We start from the raw sequence: 25,246 nt of genomic DNA, 5'->3' as shown, positions 1-25,246 counted from the left end.
TCACTTTACCACAAAGCTGAATGCTTTTTATTGGGATTGTTTGTAATAGTCCGACAGAAAGTTGTGTATTCATGTGTACAAATAAAATTATGTTGCATGCATTTATGTTCATCCCCCTTTACTTTGATAGCCCCAAACAAAATCCAGTACAACCAATTCCATTCAAAACTCACTCTACAAGTAAACTGTCTGTGTAATTAAAATCTTATTGTAAATACAGCTAGTTTTGCAAACAACTCTTGGGTTTGTTAGACAACATTAGCAAACAAAGAGCATCATGAAGACCGATGAACACACCAGAGAGTTCGGGTGGTTTCTTTTCAGGTAATATGAGACCCAAAAAAATATTTTGCCCTAACACAGAATGCTTAGTGTGGTGAAAAACTAACACTACAGGTCACACTGAACACACCATCCACATTGTAATGCAAGGAAGTGGCAGAATCATGCTGAGGTATGCTTTTCGTCTGCAGGAACAGGGAAGCTGGATGGAACTTTATACAGAGCAATCCTGGAAGAAAACTTCTTAGATGCTGTAAAATATTTGAGACCAGAGTGCAGATTTGTCTTTCAACAGGACAAATCTCTTGAATGGCCCTGTCAAAGTCCAGAACTAAATCCAACAGAGAATCTTTGGCAAAACATGAAAATTGAAGTGTGCACAGTTTTCATGTAGTCAGACTGAGCTTCATGTATTTAGCAAAGATTTGCTTGCAAAGATTTATGTACAAATCTCTTAGATGGGCTAAACACAAATGATCACCACACCTTTCAGGATTTCTGTTTAAACAAACATTTGAAAACCATGTACCATTTTCTTTTATCTTTACAGTTGTCCACTAGTTTGTGTTGGATCATCTCATAAAATCCCAATAAAATAAATAAATAATGTGGTTGTAGTAAGTGAAAAAATATCATGATTAACATGAATAAAGGATTGAAAACATCAGTCTGTGTGTAATGAAAAGTGTTTATTTCTCAGCATGGTTTCAGGTGGAAATAAGCTTTTTGTCTTGAATCATCTTTCAGCTTTTTTGGACACTTCAGCCACCGGTCAGAGTGGCAGCTCATCAAGATTGACTACAAGGGTCTCTTTAGCAGGAGATGCATGGATGGAGATTATCAGACATGGTACCTGCACAACAAGGTAACAGTTGCATGCCTGTTCATGCACATTCCTTGAAACATTGTGACTGCTCTCAAATTCAAGTTTGAAAACAACACAAACATAATTTTCTCTTTGTGAAAAGGGAGAGCTTTGTGTGATGGGTGAGAAGCAGATCTATATGAAGCGCAGACCTGGCAACCGTTGCATGTTGGCTCAAGATTATTCAAGGATCTACTCCTCAGAGCCATGCCTCTGCACAGCCTATGATTTCGAATGGTGATAACTGCTTTTTTGTTTTCCAAGCAGCTCCACAACTCTGAGCATATAATATTCTTGTATGTAATTATGCTGCTTGTTGACATTTGTTACACAATAACTAAAGTATCAGCTTAAAAAACTTCATGTGTTTTAATATCCATAGTAAGCTGCACATTTACTGCAGTGTGACTCTAATTATAGCTTGAAAAATTCTGATAGAGTTTAGTACTTTCATCATGCTTTTCTGATTTGCATAATGTCAAATGACTTATTAGAATTCAATTAATAATGAATCATTAAATGAATTTTAAATATATTTTATCCATCCATCTAAAATTCTCTTTGATCTTCCTTGTCTGACAATTATGTCTCTAGTTAAGGTCTTAAAATATTTTATGAAGCTCTAACTGCAAAAAATTTGCCTCACTACAAAAGATTGTAGATTTTTTTGAGTAGCAGTGTTTATCATTTCATGAAGTAATGTGATTATTATTGTGGCAGTGACTATGGGTGGGAGCGCCAGGCTGATGGGATGTGCTCTCCTGCTTTTTGGTTTAATCCAAACAGTGCGACAAAAAGCTGCAGCTTCAGCCAAAGCTTCCTTAACAGCACAGGGTAAGTTGGGCTTAATGTTAAGTCCCTCAACAAACATTGTTATTCAGTCTAACTTTGTTTTATGAGCAGTCTGGAATAAAAACAGAAAATCATGGTTTACCACCTAGATGGGGGAAAAGAAAGAGAGCCAAAGAAAGTATAACATTTCTTGTGTATAATTGCCTTTAAGATGAATAAAAAATCAAGTAAGTGCACACTTTGAAAGTGACATTGTTATGTATACACAAATAATGTAAGCTAAATCTCTGTGCTGTTGAAAGATTGTTGTTGTTTTACAACAAACTGGTAAAAATTATAACAAATTTTGAGTGGATGTGGCAACTCCAGGGTCAGATGCTGCAAGTCTTCATTTTAAAATCTCAACTGGAAATACTGGCTATTATTATATGACGGTGCTAATTTTTTACTTCATGCTTGAAAGGTATCGTAAGGTTTTGTCCAATAACTGTAAGGAGAGAGGAAGAAATGCATACTCGCCCAAGAGAGTGGCATGTCATCCCAAAGCACCCCAGGGCCTCCATCTGTCCACCAGCCACGGAGAGCTCAGTGCCACCATCGGAAGCAATGTTACTTTTATGATCCACCTTGATAATGTGAGTCATAATTACACATAATTGCTGCTTAAACAAACATATGTCGGGTCATTAATTGCTATAAGTGAATTTTGAAACTACAGAAGTTTTAGTAGAGCAGTGATTCTGGTGACCTTGTCTTAAATGCATGCAACAGAGTAGCAAGTGAGAACCCGTTATTTTCATAAATAAATACATATATATATATATATATATAGTGGACCATGTTCTCCGCATCTATTATCGATGCTGCTGCCTGTAGTTGTGGCCATAAGGTCTGCGGCGCCTGTCGCTGCGGCAATCCCCGAACCCGGTGGTGGACACCGGCAGTAAGGGCGCTGTCAAGCTGAAGGAGTCCTATCGGCTGTGATTGGCTTGTCGGACTCCTGAGGCGGCTGATGGGTACCATGAAGCCAAGCGCGCCATGGCCCGGGCTGTGGCAGAGGCAAAAACTCGGACCTAAGAGGGGTTTGGTGAGGACATGGAGAAGGACTACCGGTTGGCCTTGAAGCGATTCTGACAAACCATCCGGCGCCTAGGGAGGGGGAAGCAGTGCTTCGCCAACACTGTTTACAGTGGAGGTGGGGAGCTGCTGACCTTGTATAGCTGGGGAGGTGGGGAGCTGCTTGACCATATCTATATATATATATATATATATATATATATATATGTTCTAGAGATGTGTCTGCTGCTAGAAATCTGTGTGGCATTGACCTGTTCTCTAATCTGAGCTGCTGTTAACCTGTGATTTCTGAGGCTGGTGACTCAGATGAATTTATAATCTGCAGCAGAGGTGACTCTTGGTCTTCCTTTCCTGGGGCGGTCCTCATGTGAGCCAGTTTCTTTGTAGCGCTTGATGGTTTTTGCGACTACACTTGGGGACACTTTCAAAGTTTTCCCAATTGTTCGGACTGACTGACCTTCATTTCTTAAAGTAATGATGGCCACTTGTTTTTCTTGACTTAGCTGCTTTTTTCTTGCCATAATGCAAATTTTAAAAGTCTATTCAGTAGGACTATTAGCTGTGTACTGTATCCACCTCCTGCACAACACAACTGATGGTCCCAACCCCATTTATAAGGCTTGAAATCCTACTTATTAAAACTTATGAAAACCATTTCAGGTGACTACGTCTTGAAGCTCATCAAAAGAATGCCAAGAGTGTGTGGAGCAGTAATCAAAGCTAAAGGTGGCTACTTTGAAGAACCTAGAATATAAGACATATTTTCAGTTGTTTCACACTTTTTTGTTCAGTGTATAATTCCACATGTGTTAATTCATAGTTTTGATGCCTTCAGTGTGAAGCTACAATATTCATAGTCATGAAAATAAAGACAACTCTTTGAATGAGGAGGTGTGTCCAAACTTTTGGTCTGTACTGTGTATACAGGTCCTTCTCAAACAATTTGCATATTGTGATAAAGTTCATTATTTTCTATAATGTAATGATGAAAATTTAACATTCATATATTTTAGATTCATTGCACACTAACTGAAATATTTCAGGTCTTTTATTGTCTTAATATGGATGATTTTGGCATACAGCTCATGAAAACCCAAAATTCCTATCTCACAAAATTAGCATATTTCATTCGATCAATAAAAGAAAAGTGTTTTTAATACAAAAAACGTCAACCTTCAAATAATCATGTACAGTTATGCACTCAATACTTGGTCGGTAATCCTTTTGCAGAAGTGACTGCTTCAATGCGGCGTGGCATGGAGGCAATCAGCCTGTGGCACTGCTGAGGTCTTATGGAGGCCCAGGATGCTTCGATAGCGGCCTTTAGCTCATCCAGAGTGTTGGGTCTTGAGTCTATCAACGTTCTCTTCACAATATCCCACAGATTCTCTATGGGGTTCAGGTCAGGAGAGTTGGCAGGCCAATTGAGCACACTGATACCATGGTCAGTAAACCATTTACCAGTGGTTTTGGCACTGTGAGCAGGTGCCAGGTCGTGCTGAAAAATTTAATCTTCATCTCCATAAAGCTTTTCAGCAGATAGAAGCATGAAGTGCTCCAAAATCTCCTGATAGCTAGCTGCATTGACCCTGCCCTTGATAAAACACAGTGGACCAACACCAGCAGCTGACACGGCACCCCAGACCATCACTGACTGTGGGTACTTGACACTGGACTTCTGGCATTTTGGCATTTCCTTCTCCCCAGTCTTCCTCCAGACTCTGGCACCTTGATTTCCGAATGACATGCAGAATTTGCTTTCATCCAAAAAAAGTACTTTGGACCACTGAGCAACAGTCCAGTGCTGCTTCTCTGTAGCTCAGGACTGGGGAATGCGGCACCTGTAGCCCATTTCCTGCACACGCCTGTGCACGGTGGCTCTGGATGTTTCTACTCCAGACTCAGTCCACTGCTTCCGCAGGTCCCCCAAGGTCTGGAATCGGCCCTTCTCCACAATCTTCCTCAGGATCTGGTCACCTCTTCTCATTGTGCAGCGTTTTCTGCCACACTTTTTCCTTCCCACAGACTTCCCACTGAGGTGCCTTGATACAGCACTCTGGGAACAGCCTATTCATTCAGAAATGTCTTTCTGTGTCTTACCCTCTTGCTTGAGGGTGTCAATAGTGGCCTTCTGGACAGCAGTCAGGTCGGCAGTCTTACCCATGATTGGGGTTTTGAGTGATGAACCAGGCTGGGAGTTTTAAAGGCCTCAGGAATCTTTTGCAGGTGTTTAGAGTTAACTCGTTGATTCAGATGATTAGGTTCATAGCTCGTTTAGAGACCCTTTTAATGATATGCTAATTTTGTGAGATAGGAATTTTGGGTTTTCATGAGCTGTATGACAAAATCATCCGTATTAAGACAATAAAAGACCTGAAATATTTCAGTTAGTGTGCAATGAATCTAAAATATATGATGGTTACATTTTCATCATGACATTATGGAAAATAATGAACTTTATCACAATATGCTAATTTTTTGAGAAGGGCCTGTATATTAGATAGGTGCTCAGTAAAACTATTGAGAGAAGTTCCCTTTAAGTTCACTCTGTATGCTAAATTCACTTTAAGTCATTTAACTCTGTACGTAAAATACTGGATGGGATATAAGGCCTTGGCATATCCTAGCTGAAGACACAGTCAGGGGCTACAGTGATATTATCTCTTAATAAAGCCAGCAGTGGCCAGGTAACACCTGCCCATTTACACAGAAATTATCTTGGAACTAACTTGGGGAAAGCCACGCTCTATACATGCTATAATACCTGGCTATGAATAGTGTATGGATTTGTTAGGTGAAAAAAAACCCTGGCTGATTAATCCTTCACCCATTTGCTGTCAACCTATACCCATCCAGCCCTCACCAGTCAGCCCACACCCACACAGACAAACACGCACACAGACACACACATGCGTTCAGTGTGAACAGCCCCATCAACTTCCATCAAAGCTTAGACAGTCACCTGCAAGCCTGCACTATTGCAACCTCCCCCTAAGAGAGCAGCATTGCCAATGAACCTATGCCCCAGCCAGTGAAGCTACTCTATCACGGCCAAGCTCCCAAGCAGTCGGGCTGGAGTAAAGGCTCCTTTGCCAATCTTGCCAGGGTCAAACCTCTGACAAAACAGAGATAGACCTATGAATTGTGGTGACCATCTCCCTATCATAAAACAGCAGATATTTCCCTTTGCACATCCAGGGGCTTGATGACATTGTGTGCTTTATTAAGAGGGATCTCTATTAATTAGAAATGCAATTCAGCTAGTTGGCCATCACCCAATGGTTTTGTGATTTGAATGCTGGCAGCCACTTTGCTGGCTAACATTATTCTCTCTGTTAAGTCTGAGTTCAGTAACCTATTGTAACCTACATAAGGTTCAGTTTATTCAATTCAGTTTTATTTATATAGTACCAATTCACAACACATGTCGTCTCAAGGAACTTCACAAAGGGTTTGGAATGGTGCAGGGGAGGGAGGTTAGATGAAACTACTGAACTTGACCCAGGTTTGATAGGTGATGTGCAGGAAGTGTATGCATGTCCCGTATTATATGTCTGGTATCGAATAAACTGACTGAAAGGAAACGTTATGGTATGAGTATAACTGTATCACATTACAGTCTATGCTTACTTTGATTTTAATAGTTTTGTTTTTACCTGCATTTCCCTACAGTGGGACAATAAAAGGTATTCTATTCTATTCTATTCTATTCTATTCTAAGTAACTTTAGATCATTTAGATCCTTTATACCCTTGAGCTCATCATTAGCTTGATCTTTGTCATTTTTGCTATTCTTTGGACATTGTTCTTCTGAACAGTTTAGGAAGGAATACTCTTCAATATTTAAAACATTTGCTGCATTTGTCCTCAAATAAGGGTCAGCTATTTGACATCTGTTCATTCACAGAATGACCTCCCTGATTGAACTCCACACTACAATTATTTTCAAGATGCCCCTTTTAATTAATGATTCATTTACACAGAACAAGTTGCATGCATGCCATTACTGTTGCTTTTCTATCACTCTACTACATCTATTTGTAAATTATTTGACATGTACAAATAAAATTTCTATTAAAAACAGTGAATGATCTAGTCAGAGAGGCTGAACACAACTGTATATCAATTGTGGGCACCAAAAAAATTGCAGGTCCATCCAACTGGCCTAATGTGTTATTGGCAAGCAGGATTTGATTGCATCAGACCTGAAAGATTATGGATTACCAAATACTGCATCTAAGCACTCTTCTGCTATTGCGACTTTACACATAATAAAATTGCAGTAATGACCTTAATGCAATATATCATAGCATATCTAGTGTAAAAGATTTTATAAAATGGCTTTGGTTTATAAACTTCTTTTAACTTTTGGTCACTTGACCTTTTTGACTCATTGGTTTCGTTACTTTTCCTCTTGTTTTCTCAGTTGGATTTCTGTCATCTTTTATCCATAGTCACCTACATGATGTCAGTGACAGCTTAATGGACATCCAAGCCTCAGCACTTAAGCAATGGGCTGGGCTATTTCCAGTTGTGCTTGGCCTAACTAAAGTGTCCTGACCTAAGCCGTGATGACAGATGCTTTGTCACCCCATGTATCCACAGGGAGAGTCTCCGAGCACCAGCATCCAGCTAGACTTCGGGGACGGCATCAAGATCACATACTCTAACCTTAGCAGGACTGACGATGGCATCAAACACATCTACAGAATGACTGGGATTTACAGAGTGATAGCTACTGCAGAAAACAGCCTGGGATCTGACAGCAGCACGCTTTTTTTGCACATCACTAGTACGTGGATAAGTAACGTCATTACTCATTCCTGCAACGGTGCATGTAGCATGAACCCTCCTCTCTTTCCTGGGTAGTCCAATTCTGATGCTGCCAAATTTCACGTCAGTGTTACTCTTAATACTTGCATGCATATCAACCTGGGAGCATGCAAAAACACAGACTTTGAGCTGGAGTGTACGTCTCTTGTGATCAATGTAATACTCAGTGTTTACTTTGTACATTAATTTGATGCCTGTATAGATATGTGCCAATGTATTTTGCTGCTGCCTCAGGTCCAGTGGATCGTGTATATCTCTCCGCTCCTATTGTGGTCATCAAGGAGAAAGCAACTAATCTGACTGCAGTAGTTTGGCCGAGCCACACAAGAACTCTGACCTTCTTTTGGTGGTTTGAAAACAGCTCTGAGGTGAGGGAGCATCTCCTCCTCCTACTACTGTTTACAGCATTCGTCTTTGTCCAGTTAACTGTCATTGTTTCTACTCTCCCACTCCTCCTCTGCTGTCCTTGCACTACATTAATTCAGAACTGCAAACCTACAGAGCTTTCCCACAAATAATGTAATACGTTGCATGTGGCCACCTTTTCTTGGAGGATCGGGCTCAAATGGATCGTCGTATTTATTTATCTTGTTGATTATATTCACTGAAGAAGCAACTCATTATACAGTATATCAAGGGCTGCTTATATGCAGTATTTATTTAGCATTTCTTAAGAAATTCTCTGTGTTTTTCTTCTTTTGAAATTCAGCCCATTATAACTCTGGATGGAAGCATCTCACATATGTTTCTCAGAGAGGGAAAAAACAGGGTCACGGTTCAGGTTGCTTCTGGAAGCACCGTATTGGAAGACTCAAAAGTTATAACTGTTAAAGGTGAGTGAAAAAGACAGACTTCAAAGCATTTTATTTGCAGGTACATGAATATGCAATATGCTACTTGGGGGGGAAGTGTGATTTCTCTCGGTCAGCACCACGAGCTGCACCTTGTGTATGTCAGTGTAAACCTATCTAATGAATAAAATGTCACGCCATGTGAACATGAAATCTGGAGGAGCAATTAACTTTTAGCTGCATGTTCCCAAATGAAAAAAGACAAATCTGCACATCATATTAATCAAAAACTAAACTAGAAGTAACATTCATGTTTTAATACACACTACCTCACCCTGTTTTCCAGAGTTCTTCAGGTCACTGCTGTTGTCGTTTTCCCCAGCTCTTGACGAGCACAATCCTGACATCCCTGAGTGGAGGGAGGACATAAGCCGTGTGGTGCGGAGAGCTCTGTCACAGGTACATCAAGTCCCAACAGATCTTTCCTGAAACCAACATTGGAGCCCCATTGCTTTCAGGGTCATTACTATTTTAAACCTCTGCGCAATAATAACCATACAGCCATAAGATATATCCTCCATGAACCTGTATTGAGGCAATCTGTGATGACAGGTCACTAGTGTGAATAACTGGTGTGAATTAAAGGTGATGTCAGCCCTTCTTGCTATGGAGTCACACAGTATATCGTGATAACTTAAATTAAGCTCCTTAATGGGGTTAAACTTGTCATTTGTGTTGTCTGATCTCAACAGATATCTGGGGTTCCTGAAAATCAGCTGATGGTATCTCTGTACCCTGGACTTCCAACCACAGCCGAGCTCTTTATCCTGCCTGATGAGCAAATGTCAAGTGAGCACAAGAAAAGGAGCGAGGAGGCTTTGGATACAGTAAGAGCCACGATATTTGGAAAGGCTTTTATTTCAACTTTTTTTTTTTGTAGGCTGTTGAGACAAAGGTTGAGGTAAAAACTCTCAACAGTAGTTGCTAACATAGCAGCTCCAATTTAACATGTTTCTAAATATCTATACATTGCCTTAAACGTTGTGCAATTTCTTCTGTCCCAACTGTGAAAAAATTCTTAATAGTATTCCAGACTGTGTTACTTTATGGAATTCAGGTATTGATCTACAGATGAGAATTTTTTTTCCTATCCATCCACAATGAAAAGTAAGAAAAACTTCCAAACAAAGTTATTCCGATTAGATGTTTGAACCACCTCAGCTGACTCCTTTCAGAAAGAAAGAGCAGCAGCTCTACTCTAAGCTCCCCCTTAATGATTGAGCTCCTGGCCATATTTCTTAGGGAAAGCCCAACCACCCTACAGAGGAAGCTCGTTTCGGCAGCTTGTATCCGTGAGCTTTTAGGTCTACAAGATTTGGAGATTTTAACAGTGCAATCCTCTCCTATGAACTCCCCAAATACAGACAGCTTATTAAGTGTCTCACCAGAGACAAAAACCCACTGGACCATTGTTACACAACTTTAAAGGACTCATATCATGCTGATACCAGGGCAGCTCTGGGATTTTCGGATCATTCTCTTATGAGAATCAGAATCAGAATCAGCTTTATTGCCAAGTTTGTACATAAAAACAAGGAATTTGACTCTGGTACACTTTGCTCTCTGGTTTTTGTTTTTTGCATTAAAGAATATACAGAGGTTGGACAATGAAACTGAAACACCTGGTTTTAGACCACAATAATTTATAAGTATAGTGTAGGGCCTCCTTTTGCGGCCAATACAGTGTCAATTTGTCTTGGGAATGACATATACAAGTCCTGCACAGTGGTCAGAGGGATTTTAAGCCATTCTTCTTGCAGGATAGTGGCTAGGTCACTATGTGATACTGGTGGAGGAAAACGTTTCCTGACTCGCTCCTCCAAAACACCCCAAAGTGGCTCAATAATATTTAAATCTGGTGACTGTGCAGGCCATGGGAGATGTTCAACTTCACTTTCATGTTTATCAAACCAATCTTTCACCAGTCTTGCTGTGTGTATTGTTGCATTGTCATCCTGATACACGGCACCGCCTTCAGGATACAATGTTTGAACCATTGGATGCACATGGTCCTCAAGAATGGTTCAATAGTCCTTGGCGGTGACGTGCCCATCTAGCACAAGTATTGTGCCAAGGGAATGCCATAATATGGCAGCCCAAACCCTCACTGATTCACCCCCATGCTTCACTCTGGACATGCAACAGTCTGGGTGGTACGCTTCTTTGGGCCTTCTCCACACCGTATCTCTCCCGGATTTGGGGAAAACAGTAAAGGTGGACTCATCAGAGAACAATACAGGTTTCACATTGTCCACAGCCCAAGATTTGCGCTCCTTGCACCATTGAAACCGACGTTTGGCATTGGCATGAGTGACCAAAGGTTTGGCTATAGCAGCCCGGCCGTGTATATTGACCCTGTGGAGCTCCTGACAGACACTTCTGGTGGAAACAGGAGAGTTGAGGTGCAGATTTAATTCTGCCGTGATTTGGGCAGCCGTGGTTTTATGTTTTTTGGATACAATTCGGATTAGCACCCGAACATCCCTTTCAGACAGCTTCCTCTTGCGTCCACAGTTAATCCTGTTGGATGTGGTTTGTCCTTCTTGGTGGTATGCTGACATTACCCTGGATACTGTGGCTCTTGATACATCACAAAGACTTGCTGTCTTGGTCACAGATGCACCAGCAAGATGTGCACCAACACTTTGTCCTCTTTTGAACTCTGGTATGTCACCCATAATGATGTGTGCATTTCAATATTTTGGGCAAAACTGTGCTCTTATCCTGCTAATTGAACCTTCACACTCTGCTCTTATTGGTGCAATGTGAAATCAATGAAGACTGGCTACCAGGCTGGTCCAATTTAGCCATGAAACCTCCCACACTAAAATGACAGGTGTTTCAGTTTCATTGTCCAACCCCTGTACATATATACAATATACAAATATACACATATATAAATAAAAAAGTGCATTTGCAGCATCTGTATGCTGTTGTTTGGTACTCTATTAAATGTTCAACAGAGAAACAGCCTGGGGGAAGAAACTGTCTCCGTGGCGGCTGGTTTTAGTAAAAAACTCTCAAATCAACTTGCCCCAATCTTCACAAGGATCTTCAACAAGTCACTGGAGAAATGTGAGGTCCCCTCCTGCTTCAAACGATCCACCATCATCCCAGTGCCCAAGAAACCCACCATCCTAGGATTAAATGATAACAGGCCTGTAGCCCTGACATCTGTGGTCATGAAATCCTTTGAGCAGCTGGTGTTGAAGCACCTGAAAGACATCACAGGCCCCCTGCTGGACCCCCTGCAGTTTGCTTACCGAGCAAACAGGTCGGCAGATGATGCTGTCAACTTAGGTCTACACTTCATCCTGCAACACCTCGACCGTCCAGGGACATACGCCAGAATCCTGTTTGTAGACTTCAGCTTGGCCTTCAACACCATCATACCAGACATCCTCCACCAGAAGCTCACCCAGCTCAACGTCCCAGCCTCCACCTGTCAGTGGATCAACAGCTTCCTGATGGACCGACAGCAGCAGGTGAGACTGGGGAGCATCTTCTCCTGCACCAGATCAATAAGTACTGGTGCCCCCCAGGAGTGTGTTCTATCCCCACTCCTCTTCTCCCTGTACACAAATGACTGCACCTCAGCGGACGCGTCCATGAAACTCCTTAAATTTGCAGATGACACCACTGTCATTGATCTGATCCAGGACGGCGATGAGTCTGTATACAGACAGGAGGTGGATCGGCTGGTACACTGGTGTTGTCAGAACTACCTGGAACTCAACCCACTCAAGACTGTGGAAATGGGAGAGAATAATCAGGGCTGACCTTCCCTCCATCTAGGACTTATACCGGTCTAGGGTCAGGAAAAGAGCTACTAAAACCTCTGCAGACCCCACACACCCTGCACATAAACTGTTTAGAGTTTTACCTTCAGGCCGTCGCTACAGAGCACTGTTTTCTAAAACCAGCCGCCACAGAGACAGTTTCTTCCCCCAGGCTGTTTCTCTGATGAACATTCAATAGGGTACCAAACAACTGCATACTGAAGTTGCAAATGCACCTTTGTATATATGTATATTTAAGGACATAAAGATATATGCATAAATATACCTTATAACGCATTAAAAATAAAAATAAATACAGAGTGCAAGGTGTACCGGAGTCAAATTCCTTGTTTCTATGTACGAACAATAAAGCTGATTCTGATTCTGATTCCATATGTAACCACCAAAGCTCGGCCTAGAAACTTTGAGGCTTGCTTACATTAATCTTTGCACACTCCATTCTGGGTTTTGTCTTTTTTCCTGTCAATAGTGGAGTTTCTTCAGGTCTTCTTTCATTAAAGCTCCTTCTGATATAAAATGCAACACATGGTGCAAACAGAAAGTAAAGCATGTTAACATGAAAGTTAAGATTGAAAAAGGTTTTCCTGGCTGTTTTTCCACCATCCACACTGTCATCGGTCACAATCATCTTTTGTCCATGCCTTGGGAGGCTGACTAAACTCTCATGAATACTAAGCTTTTTTTGTAATAATATTGGTAACTGTGGTCACAGCAACAGGGATCTGCTGGTATAGTCTTCCATATAAAAAGTATCTATAGTCTTCTTTCTGAGCTGCTCAGATTCTTTAGGGGTACCAACAAAAAACATGAAATCAGGATTCATGAAGCTTTTATTTCAAACAAAGACTAACAACTTACAGAAAGTCAAAAATCTTGGCCCAGTAGAAATATTGAGTAAATATAAAAGGCACTTAAAAGGCCAGGAATGTGACAGGATGGCAACAGAAGGATCTGAAAAGCAGCAAAAGAGACTCAGGGAGTTTAAAAACTGGGACGAGTGATTGTTGAATGAGGACAAGGTGTTCTGATTCAGATGAGAGACAGATGTGGAGAGTTCAAAAAAGACAATTGAGGACAGGTAATGGGAGGAAAATAGCATGGAATAACAAGAAACAAAAGAAAAACAAGGATCCACTCGAAACAAGAAACCTAATCCAATAACTTAAATATATGTTAGTTATTACTTGAAAAAGTTACCGATTTTGGATTAAATCATTAAGACCATCCTAACGTTCAAAGTGGGAATCGTTACACCAACAAATCAAAAATAAAATGTAACTATATTTTGTCATTATTTATAAACAGATCAGTAAAGCTTTTTAAGGATTAATGCAATTGGTCCTGTGAACATGTGACATTGCTTCTCCCATAATTTGAAACTTTTCTGGGTAATTTTCGGTCCACTATCAGGCTGATTTGATGCTTAAATAGGGGTAGCCTATCAAAGCTATATGAATTAAAATTATGTGTTTAGTGTTTCCTGGATAATCAATTACCCCACAAATGAAGCATGATAGCAGGGTAAACAGAAAATAAATAAGGTAGGCACTCTTGGACTTCTGTCAAAATAATAGGTCTTTGAGTATAAGTGTTAGAAGTGTTCATCTTACACACTATGGTCTAGAGGAGGTCATTCTCTATTGTTTTTAATCTGGAAAATTGCAACGTGTGGTGCCGAATTCATCATACAGCTGAACTGAAAAAAACTATTTTATCACACATATTCCATGCTGTGCATTAATCAGTAGGGGATTTTCTCTTCTCTCTGCACTTTTATGTTAAGGAAAAATTGACTTAAAGTTTAGGATTTTTGAAGTGAGGTTCTGTTAAAAGGTCATTAGCAGTTATATCTTACCAGCACTTAATAACTCTCTTGTTGACTTTATTTAAATAATAACTAGTATGAAACTCGATTAGTTGAACCTGGAGGCTGAAGATAATAACTAGTCTGAGAGGGGCCAAGACCAAAGCTGTTTTCTGCCATGATAGAACTACCACTGGCTTTATTTAGCCTGGTTCCACTCCTCTCATCCCAATATACATGAACAGCCATCGTGTTCATTACTGTTTTTTCCGTACTGGCACCTACCTTTTTTTGGTCCTGCTCCTGAGCAGATACGATCGGGCTGATATTAATAACCACAATGCCGGAGCGGGTCAAATCGAAACATCATTTTACTATCTACAAATCTATTTACTATTTTAAAAATGAAAGAACAGAAAAAGGACACATCAGCTTTCAGAATTACACACAGGTGGGGAGCTGTGTTTAATGACCTCCTAAATCAGCTGATAAACATAAAATCAGATGTTTAGACGCACAAATATCTTCCCCAAAACATACAAAACAAAACCTCCATGAAACAGTGTGTTTGGTTTGTAAATTTATAGTTGGTCCAGCGTCTGCAGGAATGCAGTGCATGTGTAACTTTGGCCATGGCAATTCTAAAGACGATTTAACGGTCTAGAAATAGCGACGCCTCTGTAACATTTTTTACACTGAATATGGTAGATCTCCCTTCAGACTAGTGGTTAGCTAATCTGAATTTATACCATATGAAGCCGATTTAAAAGTTATTTAGTGGAGGCTAATTATTAACTATTTATGACCTTTTAAAACAACTTATTTTCAGAATGTCTGAATTATCCCTATAAATCAGTCTAGCAAGTTCTGTTTTTGTCATGGTGACACAAAAACCTCTGTTCAAAATCCTTTTTTAAAATCGTTTGAAAAAGAAACTTCTTCCTAGCCACTTCTGTTCTGGTATTGTGCCTGTGAGTCCAAAAGAGAATACCCATTAGCATGTCCCATTTTCATGCATTGCCAGACTCCATTTTATACCACATTTACCCAGTTAGCTTAGAGGTTTTGTAGGTGCCTGATGGACTGAAAGTGCTTTTGTGGTCCTAATTTCAGTTATCATTCTTGGCATGAATAAAACTGTGTGTCTGTACTGGAAATGTAGTCTTTGATGTAACACATTACCTCACTTTCGTTTGCACTACTGTTTGGGAACTGTTTAAAAAGTGTTAAGCAAATCAAGTTTATTCAATGATAAAACTACATTGTACCTAATAACATGTTTGTGCTTTCTTTTTAAAACAGATATCAGATATTTTTGTCACTGCCCTCAACCAAGGCATGATCCAATTTGAACTGAAAGCAAATATTCGCATTATTGTGTACATGACTCAGCAAACCTTGGGTAAGGCCTACTGCAACATTAACTCATTGTTTCTACAACCCATTATGTTTCTTACATTTGTATTTTTTTTTGGAGGCAGGTGAAAAATGTTCAGACAGGCCTCAGGTTTATATTCTACAATTAATTGAGCCACTTTGATGTCTTTCTATAAACTGTTTGACCGAAGGTTTTATCCAGAGTTTTGAAACATACAGGGGTTGGACAATGAAACTGAAACACCTGTCATATTAGTGTGGGATGTTTCATGGCTAAATTGGACCAGCCTGGTAGCCAGTCTTCATTGATTGCACATTGCACCAGTAAGAGCAGAGTGTGAAGGTTCAATTAGCAGGATAAGAGCACAGTTTTGCTCAAAATGTTTAAATGCACACAACATTATGGGTGACATACCAGAGTTCAAAAGAGGACAAAGTGTTGGTGCACGTCTTGCTGGCGCTTCTGTGACCAAGACAGCAAGTCTTTGTGATGTATCAAGAGCCACGATATCCAGGGTAATGTTAGCATACCACCAAGAAGGATGAACCACATCCAATAGGATTAACTGTGGACGCAAGAGGAAGCTGTCTGAAAGGGATGTTCGGGTGCAAACCCGGATTGTATCCAAAAAACATAAAACCACGGCTGCCCAAATAACGGCAGAATTAAATGTGCACCTCAACTCTCCTGTTTCCACCAGAACTGTCCGTCGGGAGCTCCACAGGGTCAATATACACGGCCGGGCTGCTATAGCCAAACCTTTGGTCACTCATGCCAATGCCAAACGTCGGTTTCAATGGTGCAAGGAGCGCAAATCTTGGGCTGTGGACAATGTGAAACATGTATTGTTCTCTGATGAGTCCACCTTTACTGTTTTCCCCACATCCGGGAGAGTTACGGTGTGGAGAAGCCCCAAAGAAGCGTACCACCCAGACTGTTGCATGCCCAGAGTGAAGCATGGGGGTGGATAAGTGATGGTTTGGGCTGCCATATCATGGCATTCCCTTGGCCCAATACTTGTCCTAGATGGGAACGTCACTGCCAAGGACTACCGAACCATTCTTGAGGACCATGTGCATCCAATGGTTCAAACATTGTATCCTGAAGGCGGTGCCGTGTATCAGGATGACAATGCACCAATACACACAGCAAGACTGGTGAAAGAATGGTTTTATGAACATGAAAGTGAAGTTGAACATCTCCCATGGCCTGCAGAGTCACCAGAACAAAATATTATTGAGCCACTTTGGGGTGTTTTGGAGGAGCGAGTCAGGAAACGTTTTCCTCCACCAGGATCACGTAGTGACCTGGCCACTATCCTGCAAGAAGAATGGCTTAAAATCCCTCTGACCGCTGTGCAGGACTTGTATATGTCATTCCCAAGACAAATTGATGCTGTATTGGCCGCAAAAGGAGGGGCTACACCATACTAATAAATTATTGTGGTCTAAAACCAGGTGTTTCAGTTTCATTGTCCAACCCCTTTAAGTACAGTATATTGCAGGTCTTCCTTCAGTGTGTCAGGTTCTTTCTTTTTTTTTTTTACCTGAAGCTGTGGTACAGTAGCTCTGTTTGAAATCAGTCAATCGATGAGGTGATTGACAAGGAGAGCATTTGGTATGCGCTGAGGAAATCTACAGGGTCACCAGGTCATTAGCATATAACACAAATGTGTCGATCAGCCCTGCGTGGCTTTACCCTTTTCATCCACCGACGGATCTGTCTTCATTTGTGTCTGCATACAAAGGTCTGGGTTGCCTTTAAAATGAATCCGAAAGGTCAAACACTTCATAGTCTTCTCTTAGAGGGCGAGAAAGATGGGTGGTGAGGGGAAATGTTTTGAATATTGCATTTTAGCATGCCTAAGCTGCCATGCCATGATGGACCCAGGGAGAGGCCATGGACATCCTGAAGGTTTCTTTTAACACCCTCAGGGGATACCAACTTCAATTCTTTACACTGCCGCTCTGGTGGGCACATACCATTGGGTAATAAAAGTAATCTCTCTGGGAGACAGACAACCATTAGTGAAAGGGAAATGTTTAAATGATATAGATTCTCATTTTTGTCACTTTTACTTTTTGATTCAGTGTAGGCTTGTAGCTCACAAAAGCTAAATTCACCTTCATCACCAAAATTGCCAAACATGTCAGATAAAAAGTTGTCTGAAAGCAGTGGCTTGGGGATCTAACAAACTGGCACACTATGAATGATTTTCAAAAGTGCTCTGTTGCAAGTCCAGTCTAATGTTCAGCAATGTTCAGAAGATGATTTGTATGGACAAAGTACACAAAAAGTACAAAACATTGTAAAAAAAAAGGCATAGTAACAGTTGAGTTTACCTGGGGGTAAGGTTGTTTTACTTATTGTTATAAGTCTATCAGACCCTGCGGATGCAGATGAGAGTTCAACATCCAAATATTGTATTCACAAGCTGTCTTTAGGAAGGGTGTGGTTACGAAAGCTTTTTTCTGTCAAAAATTGCTTTTGAGATTATTTATTTGCATAAAAAAAAATGCAAAGGCCAGTAGTGATTTATATTTGTTATATTTCAAGCTTTTAATATTTGTAAGTTTTATGGCTCTCAACTATGATGATTTTTACAGTTTGATAGGAATGTCTAAATCCAAATGTGCTTGTGTTTCAGCACCACTAGTCGATTCAAACTCAATTCACAGTGGGTCGGCAATGCTTATGTTGATCAGCGTGGTCTTTGTTGGTGCAGCTGCATTTTTTATCTACAAATTCAAAAGGTTTGTCGAGCAACACACAAAACTATGCTGGCTTATTTTTTTTTTTAATATACAGCACCAAAATATTCTTTCTGGTTTACTGTCTCTTTCAGGAAAATTCCTTGGATCCATGTGGAGACTGAAGACCGGAATGAGAAGGATCCGGAGGTCATAAGCACAGTAGGTCAAAACGATGCCATGTCCAAGGTCAAGCTAAGCGAGTTCCCGTCTCAGAAAGAACTCATGGAAAAAGAGCTGGAAGGCAGAAGCAGAGGTAATCAGTTTCAAATCACCATTATTTGTAGTTTTGGACAGCACGCTGCATTCTGACTGTATTGGAAGAAACATTGTGAGATCTACTCCTGCTTTAGTTGCTTGTTTGCAGTGTAAAATATATTATATATATTATATTATATTATATTACATTATATTATATTATATTATATTATATTATATTATATTATATTATATTATATTATAAAGGATTCTTTTGGTGAGGGGAGTAGTATTCACAAAGTGATGTTAATGCTCATAAGTCTTTATTTCCAAAGTAATATGCTAAAAAGGTGTACTACAGTGTAAAATCCAAACACTAATTTCCATCTATGCTATACTAGATTTAATGGCTATATTTTAGGGTCTAGGGTGCGATGGCTGTGATTCCATGTTTTTTTTGTTAAGGCACAATTTAATACAGACTAATTATATCTGATCAATTAATCCATTAAACCAGGGTTTTTAGACCGTCACTCTAAGAGAGTGATACAGATTAGCATTTATTACCCCAAAAATATATCACTTTGCATTTGAATGCATGTTAACAGCATTTGGTGAAGCCTAAAGCAGCTCCATTGTATCAGTCTTACTTAAAGGGCTTCTCTTAGAGTGATTCTAGCGTGCGCTGTATTGAAGTGCAGCACACGTCCGAGGAGCTGGAACATCTTTATCACTGCAGTGTGTTATATTTTTGCAAATTGCCCCCCAAGAGCACAACCACAGCATCTGCACAGAACCCAGATATCACTGTGACAAGTTAACTTTTTGATTGCTTCGTGTGACATCTTCTGTGAAGCCTTTTAGATGGCAACTACTCAGTCCCTGCACACGGTGTGGACTGTTTGACAAAAGTAGCATTGCAGTGCTCCTGACACAGACATGTGGGCTGCAGGCCTTTTTTTTGATCACTCAGCACTTTTGGCTGTTCTTCATTTCTCAGCTGTTTCTACCTTTTCAAGTCCTTGCTGATCTGAGACAAATTAATTCATTTTAGGGTCACTAACAAAAGTGTTTATTTGCCAAAGAGCAGTAGAGCATTGGTCTTCTTGGTCTTGGAATCAGCAGATCAAATAAATTTTCACCCTTGTGTTTAGAAGCTTCATGTATTTTCATGAGCTTGTTTTTAGTTTCCTTTATTGAGATACAAATGTTCCCACGAAGTATACTGTACTTATGATCTATCTCATCATGCAATAGTTGATACTTTTTGTGTTTTTTTAATATTGCGCATAATTAACATATTTTAACATATTGTTCTCTTCGTAAAGGAAAAAATAAGTAATTTTTATTTAATTCCAATGTGGGATTCAGTGGTTTTATCGCCTTGTGAAGGCCTGTTGATACCATGTGTCCTGCCCGATTTTGATCAAAGTGGACCTTGCCAAGCACGCCCATTTAAACGTGGTATTGAAATTTCTCCAGATATAGCTTAGGTACCCACTTACATATAAGTAATCAAGAAGTCATGTCACAGAGACGGCTGTCAGCTGAGCAACAACCATTAAATCAAAGTTCTGCTGATATTTCTTTAGCATCACAGATAGCTCCAATCACTTGGTCTAAGTTATAATTTATTAACTGGTCTTCTTCTGGGCTACAAAATTCTTGATCAGCTTAAATATGTAATTTAAAACATACAATATGAGAGACATATGGAGAATAATTAGGCCAAATGAAAATAGACAGAATAAAGAGATAGAAAAAAATAAATGTACTACTTCACGGAGCTTAGTGTCAGCACACGGTCACTTCACTGCAGTAAAATCACCTGGTGGCTCGCCACAGCTGCATTACACATCTTTGCTGCAGACATAGCATTAATTAATTGAGTAAACATGCAACACACTGCATTAGACCTAATTTTTTGTTATCAAATTGAAACACTCTACAATACAGATAAGTTGGCAAACAGCTTAAAATTCCCTTAAAAAACAAAATAAATAAATAAATGTGTTTTATGAAGAATCTGGGCTGTATGTTAATTTCTTGTTCAAAGTCTGAAATACTTGGACTAGTCAGATCTTAACTGGATTATTTTAGTAATTATAAATGCTTTAAGACAAATATTTGTATTTGTAAAACCTCCGCTCTGTATCTATATATCCATCAGGAACAACTGGGATCAGCTCAACATATTTTAGCTGTTAATGTTTAGAAGTTATAGCACAAAACTATGGGCCTGTTCATATGAAGCCTGGCTTGAGAGTATCCACAAAACCTCTTGGTCGGATAGGGAGTCCCGTCCACATGAAGTGGCTGTGAAACCAACTACATTTGAAACCTGCTCCCCGAGTGGTAAAGTTCAAAGCCATCCTCCCTGTGACGGCTTTGTGTGGACAGTCCTTACCCCTTAACTGGCTACAAACTGGCGAGCTTTCCTTCCCTGCCCCTCAACAAGCAGGCACTGGACTAGCCAAAAACAACAGCAACAACAATAGCGGACTTCCAGATTGCGGTTATATGGAAGCAATTCCATCTGTAGTGTGTTTTACACCAAAATCTTTGGTTCCTCTATGGCGAACTTGAGCGCGAACAGGGGTTGGAAAACTATGTCTACAGATGCTTAAAATTGCCCCGCTCATCTTCCTTCCACAACACTTTCCTGCACATGCGCTTGATGTGATTTTTTTGTTTACCTTTGTTGCTGCATTACAGCGCCATTCACTGGTGTGCCATAAGTATTACGTCTAATATGGCACCTCCGGCTTTGGTAGGTTTCACCTTTATTCTCAAACTTTTCTGTGCGTATACTGTCTTTGGCTCCGTGTGAAGATGGCCTTAAAAAGCATGTGTTTGTTTGTGTGTGGGGCAGCAGAAGGAGGGGTACCCCCAGAACACTATTCATGCAAGTACCATGACTGGGAGTAACTGTCAAGAAAGTTTAGAAAACACCCATTTGCAGTAAGACTGTGAGAGAGAGAAGGAAAACTAAATCTGAAGAACTAAACAAGAATGGAGAGATGTACAGTTAGTTAAGACAAAATACAAACTGGTTTTAGCTGTTTTATTTACACTTGTATTAAAAGAACACTTAGAAAAGAACACTTAGAAAACATATCAGAACAATTGAAAGAAAATCATGCTGGATATTCACACTGCTAGAATGGGTAATGTGTTTATCAACCCACAGAAGAATTAATCTGAAGTCACTGAGAAATCTAAACTAAAAAACTGATGAGGCAGGCTGGTCCAATTAGCTGAAATGTCACTGCAGCAACTCAAAATGGTACTCAGTAGTTTGTATGGCCCCCACGTGCCTGTATGCATGCCAGACAATGTCGGGATACTCTCCTTATGAGGTGACGGATGGCGTCCTGGGGTATCTCCTCCCAAATCCTAACCAGGGCATCACTGAGCTCCTGGACAGTCTGAGGTGCAACCTGGTGGCATCGGATGGACCTAAACATGATGTCCCACAGATGTTTTATTGGATTTAGGTCAGGGGAGCATGGAGGCCTGTCAATGATATCAGTTCCTTCATCTTCCAGGAACTGCCTGCAGGCACTTGCCACATAAGATCGGACATTACCATGCACCAATAGGAACCTAGGACCCACTGCTCCGGCGAAGGGTCTAACAATACTGATACCTAATGGCAATCAGGGTGTCATCGTTTTTACTGTACAGGTCTGTGCATCCCTCCATGGATATGCCTTAATGACCAACTTTGACCCACCACCAAACTAATCATGCTAAACAATGTATCAGGCAGCATAATATTCACCACAGCTTCCCCAGACCCTTTCATGTCTGTCACATAAGCTCAGAGTGAACCTGCTTTCATTTGTGAAATTCTAGTGTTCTCTGGGAAATACCAGTCAAGCTCCATGGTTCCAGGCAGTGAGCACAGGACCTACTAGAGGACCTTGGGCCCTCAGGCCACCCTCATGAAGTCTTTTTCTAATGGTTTGGTCAGAGACATTCATGCCAGTGGCCCGCTGGAAGTCACTTTGTAGGGCTCTGTCAGTATTCATCCTGTTCCTCCTTGCACAAAGGAGCAGGTCCTGCTGACTGGTTAGGGACCTCCGACGGCCCTGTCCAGCTCTCCAAGAGTAATTGCCCATCACCTGGAATTTCCTTCATGCTCTTGAAACTTTTATGGGAGACACAACAAACCTTCGGGCATGTATTGACGTGCCATTCTGGTAGAGTAGGACTGCCTGTACAACCACTGTAGGGTCCAGGTATTGTCTCATACTACCAGTAGTGACACTAATCCTGTTCAAATGCAAAACTACTGAAAAGCCAAAAAAAATATTTCTTGAAAAGCCAAAAATAAATGTTTGTGGCCTCAACCTGCAAAGCCATTCCTTCTTGTCGGCTCGTCTCATTGTTGCCCCTTTAGTGCACCTGTTGTTAGTTTCATTAACACCAAAGAAATCTGACAATAATTATTAACATCAACCTCTACTACTTAACTGACAAGATCAATATTCCAGATGTTTAACTCAATTGATATTATACTCTGATTAAAATTTGTCCCTTTAAGTTTTTTTCTGAGCAGTGTATTTTAGGAGTCTTAAATGTCTTATGTGTGTACAAGGAAGTAAGTATGCTGTTTTTAAAAAAGAGTTAAGGATTCTACATAAATTCAGTTTCCTTTTTTTAAATTTTATTTCAGGGGTAGTTCTTGTCAAACTTTTACTCTCAAATGACTAAAATGTACACTATGATATGGGTTTATAGCTGACTTCAGTCATTCTTACAGCTCTTACTTGATTTCAAAGTTAAAAACTCGCTGGTAAAAATGGTGAACAATATAGTGGCTAAAGAGAATTTTCAACCCAGAAGCTGTGAGAGACTGAAACCAGAGCTAAAGCAGAATAAATATTAGACTTACATTCATCATGCTTATGGGAACATAACTCTAAATGAATCATGGCATTGCTCTGTAACTGCAAGCTGGAACAAAAATGAGTTATTGCAGCTTCAGCAGCAATTAACTTGTGTAATCAACAACAGTAACAGTAATATATTTATAATTACATAAATTGGTCAGAAATAATTTGAAATGACTAAGATGAAGTATAAAAATGCATCAGAGAAATTATTGCACCGACTCTATAAACGACATCATCAGTGAAATTTACATGTCTCATTAGATGCGAACTCACTTATGTGGGTAGTATAAAATTCACACTATGTAGTCATAAACAAATGATACCCAGCTTTTATTACACCGCTTGTAAGAGGAATAGCAAAGGTGAAGGGTTTTCTTTTGTGATCTTCTCCCTCATGGACACAGAGTTCTTCATATCCTGTTAGGCTATGTGCAGTGATTAGTTCCTACAGAGTTTTACAAGACGTTAATTTAACCTTTTAAATTGTATTTTATACCTTCCCCTTATAAAGTTATTCTTTACCAATGACATTTGTGCCACAACCCCCATAATGTATTCTTGTGAAACATTTAAAGGCCCAAAATATTTGCTCATAAATTAAAGGGCATTTGTCATCCTTTAAATTTAATTTATTTTTCTATTGTGGTCAGTAATGTAGCTCACCATAGTTATAATCATTTCTGTGTGGCGCTGAGAAGTACCTGGAAAAATAATGACTAGAATTAACTAATAAGTAGCCAAGTGCCAAGCTGGAAGTTGTCAGCATCTTAACAAAGTGTTTTGCCTTTGATTTGGGGTTTTAATGTACATTTCATACTAAAAGGTGTTCATATCTGGGACAAAGAACACATCTCCTTCCTGAATGGTATAAAGGCTGCACGTCCCCATGCAGTATAATTGTTTGAACACAGGAATGTGGCACTTTCAGGCATTTGAAAATTGTACCCAAGGTTGAACTTAACTTGTGAAGGTCCACAATTATCTTACTGATATCCTTAGATTTTTTGATTATGTCACAACAGGGATCAGTGTGTTTGAGATGTTGCCTTAAACATAGCGGTGTTATGGTACACATGTTCACACAAAAAATGTCTGTGGTACAACCGGTAGGGTTGTACCACGATATAAGTGTATGCAAACCTCTGAATTTGAAGAAAGTAATAAAAATGCTCCCATCATTGTGGCATCTAGCAAATAGAAGTAATTTTTGGTAATCCTAAAGAACATTTAACAGGGAATGCTTAGTCTGAATCAATTTCTTTAGTGCAGTGCATGTAAACATCTGGTTTCAACTCTAAGCCGTGTAAAAACACATTTGCTTACCTGACAAACCTCTGTCTGGATTGTCTAGGCTGTTGATCTGTTTGTCAAGATTTCTGTTGTAGCTGCTGAACATAATAAGGGGTTTGCTCCATCTTTCCCTAAAAGCCAGTACTCTATATGATACTTGATTGATGCTCTTAGGGCAGAAAGCATTTTGAATAGATAACACTGTTTGTTGGTGGGCAAGGAGAGGTTGGTTCTTTTAAATTTAATCAATCTCACCCACTGTCATCCCAGCGCAGGGTCTTTCGGGAAGGTATGGATGCTCGCTCCACCCTTTAATGTGTCGCTGCAATAAGCGTTATTAATAAGGCATATTCTCATGAAAAAGGTCTCTTTTCTGTGTTTTAAGTACAGCAAGAGTCTATCAGTCACTGTGGATTGAGATGACA

The 25,246-nt window shown here is 40.0% G+C and overlaps 1 protein-coding gene across 1 annotated transcript in view; it reads left to right on the top strand.

Moving 5' to 3' along the window:
* LOC124859667 (VPS10 domain-containing receptor SorCS3-like) overlaps window positions 1–25,246 on the top strand; it is a 117,688-nt gene that overhangs the window by 90,082 nt on the left and 2,360 nt on the right. Inside the window, exons 15-26 of the mRNA XM_047352572.1 lie at window positions 1,030–1,147; window positions 1,251–1,384; window positions 1,868–1,981; window positions 2,403–2,574; window positions 7,622–7,808; window positions 8,084–8,217; window positions 8,559–8,682; window positions 8,987–9,099; window positions 9,393–9,527; window positions 15,607–15,706; window positions 18,330–18,435; window positions 18,528–18,688. Coding sequence (XP_047208528.1) covers window positions 1,030–1,147; window positions 1,251–1,384; window positions 1,868–1,981; window positions 2,403–2,574; window positions 7,622–7,808; window positions 8,084–8,217; window positions 8,559–8,682; window positions 8,987–9,099; window positions 9,393–9,527; window positions 15,607–15,706; window positions 18,330–18,435; window positions 18,528–18,688 — 1,598 coding nt within the window. The remainder of the gene's footprint in view (window positions 1–1,029; window positions 1,148–1,250; window positions 1,385–1,867; window positions 1,982–2,402; window positions 2,575–7,621; window positions 7,809–8,083; window positions 8,218–8,558; window positions 8,683–8,986; window positions 9,100–9,392; window positions 9,528–15,606; window positions 15,707–18,329; window positions 18,436–18,527; window positions 18,689–25,246) is intronic.

This window comes from Girardinichthys multiradiatus, chromosome 22, assembly GCF_021462225.1.
Source record: "Girardinichthys multiradiatus isolate DD_20200921_A chromosome 22, DD_fGirMul_XY1, whole genome shotgun sequence".
Taxonomy (NCBI): Eukaryota; Metazoa; Chordata; class Actinopteri; order Cyprinodontiformes; family Goodeidae; genus Girardinichthys; species Girardinichthys multiradiatus.
This window is presented reverse-complemented; position numbering and strand designations above follow the sequence as displayed.